Below are 13,254 nucleotides of genomic sequence, written 5' to 3' on the forward strand. Positions count from 1 at the left end.
ATGATACGTAATAGGCGCGTTATTGCGTGGATCGACCCGCCATGATTTTGTCCTTGTTTGACACAATCAAAACTATACCTCATAGTAATTGTTACTAAGAGGTCTATGTCAGATGGAGTACCTTAATTTGCTTCTTCATATTTAAATTTATTATTAAAGGGGAAATGTGTCGCTTTGGCATATTAATTACAAATGGGAGATCTGATGATAATACATCAAAGATTTGAATATGGCTGACCACATCTCAAAAGTTTATGCAGACTAATCTACATCAGACCATTTCTATCTGTTGCGAGGTTCCACTTGACTATATCTATTGCTCACGAGTTCCCACTAGTCACCGTGCCTATATAAACACATACATCCCCTGCATACTCAAACCATCACTCACCCAACAAACACAACAGGAATACAAGAGAAAAGAAGATCCGAAGGAGCCGAAAACAAATGGCATCCTCCCCTACCTACCTTCTCCTCGTTGCTCTTTTCGCCTTGGTCTCATGGCAGGCTGTTGCCTCCGACCCTGGCCCGCTCCAGGACTTTTGTGTCGCCGACATGCATTCACCAGGTACTGCCTACTTCCTGCTTTCCCGTCCTACTATCACCAAATACGCATGTTGAAATTAATTTATAAAAATTATATGCATGTTAAAATAAATTTCTAGTAATACCTAAGCTGACACTCTACATCTCCTCTGTGCACCAGTGCGTGTCAATGGGTTTGTTTGCAAGAACCCAATGGATGCCAACGCTGATGACTTCTTCAAGGCAGCCGCCCTCGACAAGCCTAGGGTGACCAACAAGGTTGGGTCCAACGTTACCTTGATCAACGTCATGCAGATTGCTGGACTCAACACCCTCGGCATCTCAATTGCACGCATCGACTATGCTCCCTTGGGTCAGAACCCACCACACACGCACCCTCGTGCCACTGAGATCCTCACGGTGCTCGAGGGGACACTATATGTCGGATTTGTCACGTCCAACCTGCCCGCCCCCAACAGAAACAAGTTCCTCTCCAAGGTGCTCAACAAAGGTGATGTGTTTGTCTTCCCCGTGGGGCTCATTCACTTTCAATTCAACCCCAACCCCCACCAGCCCGCCGTTGCCATTGCCGCGCTCAGCAGCCAGAACCCAGGGGCTATCACAATTGCCAATGCTGTTTTTGGGTCAGACCCAACAATATCAGATGATGTTCTTGCCAAGGCGTTTCAGGTGGAAAAGAATACAATAGATTGGCTCCAGGCTCAGTTCTGGGAGAACAACCAAAACTAAGTCAGGCATTGGGTGATTACCCGGAAGATTAGTGCATAAACCAAGGAATTAGTTAAGTTTCTAGACATGCGTCATAAGCTGTAAAATTAATGGAGCACATGTCAGGTCGGTGTGTGTATGTAAACATTGAATGCATTTCTTCCTTCCAAATAATTGACAATACCATTTTTTTTATCACACTGATATGATCTCATATGCTTTTTTGGTTATGATGTCTCGTATTTCTCACAACAAATCAAAATTTCGGTTCTTTTCCCCTTGTTCTGAAACAATAGATGATTAGGTTAAAAAAGAAACAATACACAATTATGTGGTAATTTAAATATGTTTGATGCTACGGTTGAACACCTAGGACTTTCTTGCAATACATGTGAAGTATGCGATGGTTGGAGCCCGATTGTGCTCATGATTGAAACGTGAAAGTTGAGTGTGCAAAAGTTGCTTCCTTGAGTCGTTGTTCTGGTATCTCGCTTTCTGGTGCATGCAATAGGAAATTTACGGTTCCTATGTAATGTTTTAGATTCATATTGGTTCAAACTCTTGCAAGTTCGATTGGCGGATGCTTTGATGGGAGTTAATGAGGTGATTCGTTTTATCAAAAAACTCGTAGCATTATTTGTTTTTCTTAAGTTGAGAACTAGAAATACTCCCTCGATTCCTAAATATAGATCTTTGTAGAGGTTCCTACATGGACTATATATGGATGTGTGTAGACATATTTTAGAGTGTACGTTCACTCCTTTTGCTCCGTATGTAGTCCATATTAAAATCTCTAGAAATACTTATATTTAAGAAGTGAGGGAGTACGATTTTCACCCAAGTTCTAGAACCTGGACATACCGGAGACCAGGTTCAAAAAATCAGCTCCATCAATATACAGAATAAACGATTATTACCTACCCCCTACCCCCCCCCCCCCCCCAAAATAACAGATTATAATTTGAGTTGCTTGTTTGTAACAAGCTTTTCATAGAAGTATTTTATCCCTAAAACGTACTTCGGCCTGCTTCCCATACATAAAGTCCAATGCTTACAAGGTGTGGAGGAAATCATCATACACGATGATGGAAGAAAGCTTGGCAAAACAAGCCAAACATGCTAACAAGCACATGAAGTGCACAATTAGATGCCTCCAACATGCCATCGAGAGGAAGAACATGAGAGGTTGGACCAACTGAAGATTCAACTAGCACCGCTGACGACATTCAACCACGCGCCAGTTGGAGGAAAATGCTGGACTTCATCGCGCCATCGCCAGCCAATGGATGTCGAAGAGGACCATCTAACTAAAGCAAGGAACGTTGACTGCGAGCAGACATGATGAAAGGATGACGTTGTTGCGTGTAGAAGATAGGTGCAAGCAAAACCGTGAGTCACGGGAGGTGAGGTAGGGTCAATTGTTTCGTCATACCGTTCCAAACAAGCCACCACAAATGAAGGACAACTGCACTCACTAGTGACTCCCCGAAGAGGGTCACGACGCAATACGCCGCTGTTGGAATTATGCCATAGAGGCAATAATAAATATAGTTATTATTATAATTCCTGTATCAAGATAATAGTTTATTATCCATGCTATAATTGTATTGAATGAAGACTCATTTACATGTGTGGATACATAGACAAAACACCATCCCTAGCATGCCTCTAGTTGGCTAGCCAGTTGATCGATGATAGTCAGTGTCTTCTGATTATGAACAAGGTGTTGTTGCTTGATAACTGGATCACGTCATTGGGAGAATCACGTGATGGACTAGACCCAAACTAATAGACGTAGCATGTTGATCGTGTCATTTTGTTGCTACTGTTTTCTGCGTGTCAAGTATTTATTCCTATGACCATGAGATCATATAACTCACTGACACCGGAGGAATGCTTTGTGTGTATCAAACGTCGCAACGTAACTGGGTGACTATAAAGATGCTCTACAGGTATCTCCGAAGGTGTTAGTTGAGTTAGTATGGATCAAGACTGGGATTTGTCACTCCGTGTGACGGAGAGGTATCTCGGGGCCCACTCGGTAATACAACATCACACAAAAGCCTTGCAAGCAATGTGACTTAGTGTAAGTTGCGGGATCTTGTATTACGGAACGAGTAAAGAGACTTGCCGGTAAACGAGATTGAAATAGGTATGCGGATACTGACGATCGAATCTCGGGCAAGTAACATACCGAAGGACAAAGGGAATGACATACGGGATTATACGAATCCTTGGCACTGAGGTTCAAACGATAAGATCTTCGTAGAATATGTAGGATCCAATATGGGCATCCAGGTCCCGCTATTGGATATTGACCGAGGAGTCTCTCGGGTCATGTCTACATAGTTCTCGAACCCGCAGGGTCTGCACACTTAAGGTTCGACGTTGTTTTATGCGTATTTGAGTTATATGGTTGGTTACCGAATGTTGTTCGGAGTCCTGGATGAGATCACGGACGTCACGAGGGTTTCCGGAATGGTCCAGAAACAAAGATTGATATATAGGATGACCTCATTTGATTACCGGAAGGTTTTCGGAGTTACCGGGAATGACGAATGGGTTCCGGGAGTTCACCGGGGGGGGGGGGGCAACCCACCCCGGGGAAGCCCATAGGCATTGGGGGAGCCACACCAGCCCTTAGTGGGCTGGTGGGACAGCCCACAAGTGCCCCATGCGCCAAGGAGAAGAAAATCAAGAGAGAAATAAAAAAAGGAGGAGGTGGGAAGGAAGGGGGACTCCCTCCCACCAAACCTAGTCCAACTCGGTTTGGGGGGGGAGAGTCCTCCCCCTTGGACTCGGCCGACCCCCTTGGGGCTCCTTGAGCCCCAAGGCAAGGCCCCCTCCCTCCCACCTATATATAAGGAGGTTTTAGGGCTGATTTGAGACGACTTTTCCACGGCAGCCCGACCACATACCTCCACGGTTTTTCCTCTAGAGCGCGTTTCTGCGGAGCTCGGGCGGAGCCCTGCTGAGACAAGGTCATCACCAACCTCCGGAGCGCCGTCACGCTGCCGGAGAACTCTTCTACCTCTCCGTCTCTCTTGCTGGATCAAGAAGGCCGAGATCATCGTCGAGCTGTACGTGTGCTGAACGCGGAGGTGCCGTCCGTTCGGTACTAGATCGTGGGACTGATCGCGGGATTGTTCGCGGGGCGGATCGAGGGACGTGAGGACGTTCCACTACATCAACCGCGTTCTCTAACGCTTCTGCTGTACGGTCTACGAGGGTACGTAGATCACTCATCCCCTCTCGTAGATGGACATCACCATGATAGGTCTTCGTGCGCGTAGGAAATTTTTTGTTTCCCATGCGACGTTCCCCAACAGCCGCCACCATCCATCTGTATGTGCGCATAAGGGTTTTCACCTTGAGTTGAGAGGGCGAGAGAGCCATGGCGACGACCCCAAGAGGGACATGACTACCAAGACATCACGTTACCAGCACGGAGGCGTCGAGCTTTCGCTTGGACCACAACTCACACTTAGTCAAGGGGACTTGGGCCACCAGATCCACCATGATGGGCCCCAGACTCCAGATTAGGCTCGACCAGGCCCAAGCCCACGACCATGAACAGATCCAGTCGAGCCTAGTAGTGCCCACGAACCCACCTAACCATTCCGGGTGGGTGCAGGGAGGAGCTCACCGGTGGCGGAACCTCTCCCATGAGAGGTGATGGGCAACCACGTCATGTCTGACCACAGTCACCCCTCACAAGTCAACGACCATGATGCTGGTTGATCTGGGAAAACACCGACTTTTGGCAGAGTTCCGTTACCCAGTCAATGACCAGGTGAACCACGTTCCCACAAGCCACGCCTTGCAACCTCATGCCAACGGCTTGCTTCCGGCTGTGAGGGATAGCAGCGCCAAAAGTGTGAGGTCCTAGGAGCAACCCAGAGAGACCAGGGAGTGGAGTGGAGAGACGGGACACAACGCTGCTGCCTAAAGTAACCCCGGGCTTTGCTGTGCATGATGTTGATCGACGACGGTGTGGGAAGGATGAGAGTGTGGGGTCCTAGGGACGGCGGCCGAGATCGTCTCTCATGTCGTCCACGAGGATGATGTTGGGTCATGTATTTTTTGGATGCATTTTATTTGTCTGATGGGAACATATTTTTTGTATCAAAACTACCAACAACACTTAATGTAATTAACCATTTTAACAAAATTTTGACCGAGTAATATCTTATTGATGTGATGATAACAGGCGCAGTACATATAATAGTTGTGTATTAGGTGCATTCATGCATGGAGTAACACACCTCTGACTTATTCCTCATTGACACATGCGTCATCTTCCAACCTAATATTTTTTTATATCACTAGATGACTCAAATTGCAAAGTTTTTCAGTTTATTTTTTCCATTGGTTTTGATGAATGGTAAGATATTGCATTATATCTCTGGCCACGCTTTTTACCATATGTATGTTAAGTTGTTAACGCACATCGCTAAATGTATAATTATGTGAATGTTCTTTTTATCCCATGACATATCTCGTGCATAGTGTTGTTCATGACTAATCCGGTGGCAAATATATAGTTTGCTTATGTTAGTGGCCACATCTTGAAAAGCTTGATTGCATGCATTCTGTAGCAACTTAAAATAATGGAGAGAATAGACCAAGCTAACAAGGTGACCTTTTCTAGGTAGAAAACGATTGCTTTACATAACTTCACATATCTCAACTGCTCTTTGATCTCGTGCGCATCAATTCTCACTATGACCAAGTATAAGTATATGGTACCTAATAAACTATGGTGGTGGTTGGTGCCTTTTCATGGAACCAACCCTGCATGCATTGTGCTGACTTGGATGAGATGGATAACGTAATTACTACTGATATGTACATAAAAAGATTCAGTAGCGCTTAAGCAAATTAAAAGCAAACTTGAGAAGTTTATGACAAAATTAATCAGAAGCCAATAGACAATTATATGATTATATGGTAATGTGCTCACAGGTTGCAATGTGCAAGCTGAATGTGCAAAAGTTGCTTCCTGGAGTCGTTGTTATGGTCTGCCTTTCCTGGTGCATGTCATAAGTAGTTTACGGTATTTCTATTTTTCTTGAGTGTTTTGTTTTAGCTTCCTTTTGGTTCAAAAATCTAAGTTTGATTGATCATTCCCCAGCAAACTTTTTTAGATATTTGACCCCACAATAAAACTATTATTTGAGTTCTTTTTCTAACCAGCTTGTGATAGAAGTAATTAAATCATTTGATGAAAACTTCTTTCTATCTAAAACAGCCAACACACACCTCGAAGAAATTAATAAGTTTATGACTGGTTGCCCGACCTAGTCTAGTCATTGGATGAGTACTTACTGGTGCCGTGAACCTAGTCACGAAGGCAAACCAGATTGTTAGATTTATACACTGAACTGGTCATGCATGATAAAACTCTTAGCAAGAGGGTGTTGACTAGTCTTGCTAAGATCGTATGGAAACTTCCTGCTCTCCATCATCATGACCTTTGTATCAACTCTCCTTTTGGTTGGGTATTTCGTGCATTAATGTCGCCGCTTCTTCCTGTAATTAAGTACTCAACCACTTCGAGAGACATCTGACAAAGTAAATATCGAATTGACATGTTGATAACGTACAGGGGCTGCTATAAATCCTCTAACTACTCCGTCGTCTTATGTTGCTGGATTTCATGACAAATATATTGGCAAATAATATATAGTTTCATAGTTTGAAAAGCGGGACTGCGCACATGATTCTATATCAACTTCTGGAAAGAACCTGTAGTAGTAGTCACTCTGTATGTCTTTAGAAGTCATGCAGACATGAATCAAGCGCATGTGCAAATAGGTGACTTTGTCTATGTCGGCCCCGAGTTAGAAAATGAGTGATTGCTTTACATGACATGGCTTTTCTCAACTGCTCTTTGACTGGTTTCGTACGCATTGGCTCCAACTATGACCAAGTATATGATATCTAATTTTACTAGTGTCAGATGTTTCTTGTCTTAATTAAATATCATTTTCTTGACAGTGATGTGTGGTGCATTTTCTAGGAATCAGTCCTGCATGCATTTCGGGACTCAGGTGAGATGGAGAAACATTCATAATTACTACTCAGCCGAACACATCACCACAGAGTAGCTATTATATGGCTGTATACCCTGCATTGCTTCTTTGAAGGGAAAACATGTCTTAAAAGGTAACTCATAAAGTTTATATAAAATAGTTTAATCAGCCATCATAGACCATTTCAATATGTTGGTCGGTTCCAGTTGGCCAAGTCTATTATTGCTCACGAGTTCATGCACTGCTTGCTGCGCCTATATAAACACATACATTCCCGGCATATCCAAACCATCACTCACGCCACAACCACAAACAGGAACACAAGACAAGGAAATCAATAAGATGGCATCCTCCTGTTCCTTCCTTCTCCTCGCTGCTCTTCTTGCGTTGGTCTCATGGCAGGCAACTTCCTCCGACCCTATCCCACTCCAAGACTTTTGTGTGGCCGACATGCATTCACCAGGTACAGTACGGCTTCTTACCATGCTTTCACCAAATACATATGCTGAAATTAATTTCTAAAAATTATATGCATGTTCATATCACTTCCTAGTAATACCCAAGCTTACACTCTACATCTCCTCTATTCACCAGTGCGTGTAAATGGGTTTGTTTGCAAGAACCCTATGGATGTAAACGCTGATGACTTCTTCAAGGCAGCCGCCCTCGACAAGCCTAGGGTGACAAACAAGGTTGGCTCCAACGTCACCTTGATCAACGTCATGCAGATTGCTGGACTCAACACCCTCGGCATCTCAATTGCGCGCATCGACTATGCTCCCTTGGGTCAGAACCCGCCACATACGCACCCTCGCGCCACTGAGATCCTCACGGTACTCGAGGGGACACTGTATGTCGGATTTGTCACATCCAACCTGCCTGCACCCAACAGAAACAAGTTCCTCTCGAAGGTGCTCAACAAAGGTGATGTATTTGTCTTCCCCGTGGGGCTCATTCACTTTCAGTTCAACCCCAACCCCCATCAGCCCGCTGTTGCAATTGCCGCGCTCAGCAGCCAGAACCCAGGGGCTATCACAATTGCCAATGCAGTGTTTGGGTCAGACCCAGCAATATCAGATGATGTTCTTGCCAAGGCGTTTCAGGTGGAAAAGAATACTATAGACTGGCTCCAGGCTCAGTTCTGGGAGAACAACCACAATTAAGTCACACATTGGGTGATTACACGGACGACACGTGCGTAAATTAAGGGCATGATTGAGTTCCTAGATATGCATCCTAATTTATAAAATAAAAGGAGCATATGTAATTGTGTGCCTGTAATCAGTGAATGTATTTCTACCTTTTAAATAATCAAAAATATTGTTTTTTATCACACTGATATGATCTCACATGCTTTTTTTTGGTTCTACTGTGTCGTATTTCTCATAATTGATCAATATTTTGGGTTCTTTTCCCCTTATTCTGAAATAATATATGATTAGGTTAAAAAAAAGAAACAATACAAGATTATTTGGTAATGCAGTATTTGTTTGACGCTGGTGTTGAACACGTATTATTATCTGGCAATACATGTGAAGTATGCGATGGGTGGAGCCCGATTGTGCTCAGGATTTAAATGTGAATGTGGAATGTGCAAAAGTTGCTTCCTGGACTTGTTGTTCTGGTCTCTCGCTTTCTGGTGCATGAAATTAGAAATATACAGTTCCTCCATGTAATATTTTTAGCTTCCTTTTGGTTCAAAGCTCTTGTAAGTTCGATTGACGGCTGCTTTGATGGAAATCGATGAGGTGGCTCATTTTATCTAAATTCTTATGAGTAGTATTTTTGATTTTCTTAAGTTGGGAACTAAAAACACGTTTTTTTACTAAGTTTTGGAAACTGGGCACAACGGAGTCGAGATTTTAAACATTAGCTCCAACATACATATAAAAAATATGCATAAATGTAGAAAATAAACTTATTACCGGAAGTGCCTAATGACACACCTCGAGCATGCTGGCGGAAGGGAGCAGATGAGAAGCTGGACCACCTTAAGACTCAACCAGGACCGATGACGACATTCATCCACGAGCCACCTGGAAGAAAACACCTGACTTCGTCGTACTGTCACCTTTGAACTACAGTTGCATGTCGGAGACGACCCGCTGCTTAAACCAAGTAGTGTCTTGACCATACCAGCAGACATGATGAAAGGAGGACATTGTTGCATGTACTACAAGATATGTGCATGCAATACCGTGAGTCATTTGATTTAAGGCAGGGTCGATTGGATCGCCATACCATTCCGAACACACCACCGTAAATGGAGAGTGTTGATTGCACACATTCTGTAGCAACTTAAAAGAATGGAGAGTGTTAGAACTAGCCGCTTGCCGTAGATCAGATCGCCGTCGTACGCCAACACAACTATAACCGAAACTAGAACAAAACCTGCACGCTACGAGCTAAAAGCAAGCAAGCTGGCTGGTGGATCGATTGTTGGGCTAGCTAGCTATGGAACTGATGTATTCTGCCGTCCGGCTAGATAAATCTCAATCGGGACTACACCAAAGTATAGCACGCAAACACACGAGATAATCTTACAGGAGAGGAGATCAAGCTAAGCAGACGACTTTGTCTGTGTAGAAAACGATTGCTTTACATAACTTACATCTCTCAACTCCTCTTTGACCTCGTGTGCATCAGTTCTCACCATGACCAAGTATACGTATATGATATCTAATAAACTATGATGATGGGTGGCGACTTTTCATGAAACCAGCGCTCCATGCATTGTGCTGACTTGGTTGAGATGGATAAATAATTGTAATTACTACTCAGCCATACATCGGATGATGCATTAGCGCTTAAGCATATTAAAAAGCAAACTTGAAAAGTTTATGCAAAATACTATTCAGAAGCCAATAGATGATTATTTAGTAATGTGCTCAGAGGTTTCAACGTGCAAGTTGAATGTGCAAACGTTGCTTCCTTGAGTCGTTGTTGTGGTCTGCCTTTCCGGGGCATGTAATAAGTAGTTTACGGTAGTTCCTGGAGTATAGCCCACATACTTGGGCTATACTTCTCTCAGTGATAAAACTTCTCTCTGTGTACCATCACGAGTTTACTCATAGATTTCTTCCGTAACTAATAGTGTCAAGTTATACACTTATATATACCTTAGTTTTCTCTAAAAGAAACCGATATACCTTACTTGATGTCCTTCTCTTAATCTAGAAAGGTGTTAATTATAAATATTTCCATCTTGAGTGTTTGTATCCTCCGTATATGTTTTGATTACAGGCTCAGAGTTTCAATTGAAGGTTTTCTTGATGTTTTTTATCCCAATACATCTGGGACTCCAACGGGAATATTTACAACTTGCACTGAGATTCGTTGTATTCTCTGTCTCCTAGAAATTTGAGGACACTGTTTATTTTGTGAAGAAATGAATAAGACGGACGACTCTAGGGCGGTAGTTATGTTTTTTATGGGGCACTGAACCTTTCGGCCTTTCTGTTGTAATTCTGAATATGCCTTATTTTTCTCGCAAAAAATAAAGAATATGCCTTGTTTTTATGCAGTCGTCTAGCTTTGAATGTGTTCCAGTGTCGGTTTTGGAGCGAGTAGATAACTTTCTGAATGTAAGCACTTGAACTCGAGCTATCTTGTCGTGTTGGCTTGAAACTGCCCAGCCCTGGACGAGTTCTCGTTCCCGGAGAAGACGATGGTGGTGCTGGGCAGTTAGGAGGGCATCCCGGTGGACATCATCCAGGAGGCGGTGGACGTGTGCGTCGAGATCCCGCAGCTGGGCGTCGTCCGGTCGCTCAACGTCCGTGTCAGCGCCGCCATCGCCATCTGGGACTACACCCGCCAGCAGCGGGCCCGCTCCTCCTCCTCGCGGTAGGTAGCTTCCCGCTCTTCCTTGTTGGAGTGTAAATCAGCCATGCTTGTTGTTGTAAGATGCATGGACCTGAACATCCATGGCAAAAACTAGTCATGAACCTTAGTCAGGACTAGATTGTTAGATTTATGAACTGAATTGGTCATGACGAAAATTCTTTGGCAAGAAAATTTTAACTGCTCTTGCTCTCCATCGTCCATTAATTAATGTCGTTGCTTCTTCCTTCAAGTACTCAACCATTTGGAGAGAAATTTGACCAGGCAACTGTATATCTGGTTGACGTAATCATATGATACGTATTAGGTGCGTTAATGCATGGATCGACGCGCCATGATTTCTTCCTTGTTTGACACAATCAAAACTATTGCTCATAGAAATTGTTACTAAGAGGTCTACATCACATGGAGTACCTTAATTTGCTTCTCTATTTATTAAAGGGAAAAACGTGTATCAAAGATTTGAATATGGCTGACCACATCTCAAAAGTTTATGCAGACTAATCTAGTCGGCAGCCAAAGACCATTTCTATCCGTTGGGCGGTTCCACTTGACTATGTCCATTACTCATGAGTTCCACCTGCTCGCCATGCCTATATAAAAACATACATCCCCAGCATGTTCCAACCATCACTCACCCAACAAACATCTCAGGAATATAGGAGAAAACAAGACCCAAAGGAGCTGAAAAAATGGCATCCTCCCCTACCTTCCTTCTCCTCGTTGCTCTTTTCGCCTTGATCTCATGGCAGGCTGTTGCCTCCGACCCTGGCCCGCTCCAGGACTTTTGTGTTGCCGACATGCATTCACCAGGTACTGCTTACTTCCCGCTTTCCCGTCGTACTATCACCAAGAAATGAATTTCTGAAAATTACCTGTATGTTAAAATCACTTCCTAGTAATACCTAAGCTTACACCCTACATCTCCTCTATGCACCAGTGCGTGTCAATGGGTTTGTTTGCAAGAACCCGATGGATGTCAACGCTGATGACTTCTTCAAGGCAGCCGCCCTCGACAAGCCTAGGGTGACCAACAAGGTTGGGTCCAACGTTACCTTGATCAACGTCATGCAGATTGCTGGACTCAACACCCTCGGCATCTCAATTGCACGCATCGACTATGCTCCTTTGGGTCAGAACCCACCACACACGCACCCTCGTGCCACTGAGATCCTCACGGTACTCGAGGGGACACTGTATGTCGGATTTGTCACGTCCAACCTGCCCGCCCCCAACAGAAACAAGTTCCTCTCCAAGGTGCTCAACAAAGGTGATGTGTTTGTCTTCCCCGTGGGGCTCATTCACTTTCAGTTCAACCCCAACCCCCACCAGCCCGCCGTTGCCATTGCCGCGCTCAGCAGCCAGAACCCAGGGGCTATCACAATTGCCAATGCTGTTTTTGGGTCAGACCCAACAATATCAGATGATGTTCTTGCCAAGGCGTTTCAGGTGGAAAAGAATACAATAGATTGGCTCCAGGCTCAGTTCTGGGAGAACAACCAAAACTAAGTCAGGCATTGGGTGATTACCCGGAAGATTAGTGCATAAACCAAGGAATTAGTTAAGTTTCTAGACATGCATCATAAGCTGTAAAATTAATGGAGCATATGTCAGGCCGGTGTGTGTATGTAAACATTGAATGCATTTCTTCCTTCCAAATAATTGACAATACCATTTTTTTATCACACTGATATGATCTCATATGCTTTTTTGGTTATGATGTCTCGTATTTCTCACAACAAATCAAAATTTCGGTTCTTTTCCCCTTGTTCTAAAACAATAGATGATTAGGTTAAAAAAGAAACAATACACAATTATGTGGTAATTTAAATATGTTTGATGCTAGGGTTGAACACCTACGACTTTCTTGCAATACATGTGAAGTATGCGATGGTTGGAGCCCGATTGTGCTCAAGATTGAAACGTGAAAGTTGAGTGTGCGAAAGTTGCTTCCTTGAGTCGTTGTTCTGGTATCTCGCTTTCTGGTGCATGCAATAGGAAATTTACGGTTCCTATGTAATGTTTTAGATTCATGTTGGTTCAAACTCTTGCAAGTTCGATTGGCGGATGCTTTGATGGGAGTTAATGAGGTGATTCGTTTTATCAAAAAACTCGTAGCATTATT

At 43.8% G+C, this 13,254-nt stretch overlaps 3 protein-coding genes across 3 annotated transcripts; all 3 read left to right on the forward strand.

The window, feature by feature from the left end:
- Positions 1 to 369: 369 nt before the first annotated feature.
- LOC123450097 (germin-like protein 8-5) lies at positions 370 to 1,454 on the forward strand. Its single transcript, XM_045127503.1, has 2 exons — positions 370 to 568; positions 707 to 1,454. The coding sequence occupies exons 1-2, from the start codon at positions 448 to 450 to the stop codon at positions 1,273 to 1,275; spliced, it is 690 nt and encodes a 229-aa protein (XP_044983438.1). The 5' UTR covers positions 370 to 447; the 3' UTR covers positions 1,276 to 1,454.
- Positions 1,455 to 7,573: 6,119 nt separating this feature from the next.
- Positions 7,574 to 8,622, forward strand: LOC123450095 (germin-like protein 8-11). The gene is made up of 2 exons (XM_045127500.1): positions 7,574 to 7,752; positions 7,884 to 8,622. Exons 1-2 carry the CDS (start codon positions 7,632 to 7,634, stop codon positions 8,450 to 8,452), a joined length of 690 nt encoding a protein of 229 aa, XP_044983435.1. The 5' UTR covers positions 7,574 to 7,631; the 3' UTR covers positions 8,453 to 8,622.
- Positions 8,623 to 11,679: 3,057 nt separating this feature from the next.
- Positions 11,680 to 12,814, forward strand: LOC123450096 (germin-like protein 8-5). Its single transcript, XM_045127501.1, has 2 exons — positions 11,680 to 11,942; positions 12,070 to 12,814. Exons 1-2 carry the CDS (start codon positions 11,822 to 11,824, stop codon positions 12,636 to 12,638), a joined length of 690 nt encoding a protein of 229 aa, XP_044983436.1. The 5' UTR covers positions 11,680 to 11,821; the 3' UTR covers positions 12,639 to 12,814.
- Positions 12,815 to 13,254: the final 440 nt, after the last annotated feature.

Source organism: Hordeum vulgare, chromosome 4H (genome assembly GCF_904849725.1).
Source record: "Hordeum vulgare subsp. vulgare chromosome 4H, MorexV3_pseudomolecules_assembly, whole genome shotgun sequence".
NCBI lineage: Eukaryota > Viridiplantae > Streptophyta > Magnoliopsida > Poales > Poaceae > Hordeum > Hordeum vulgare.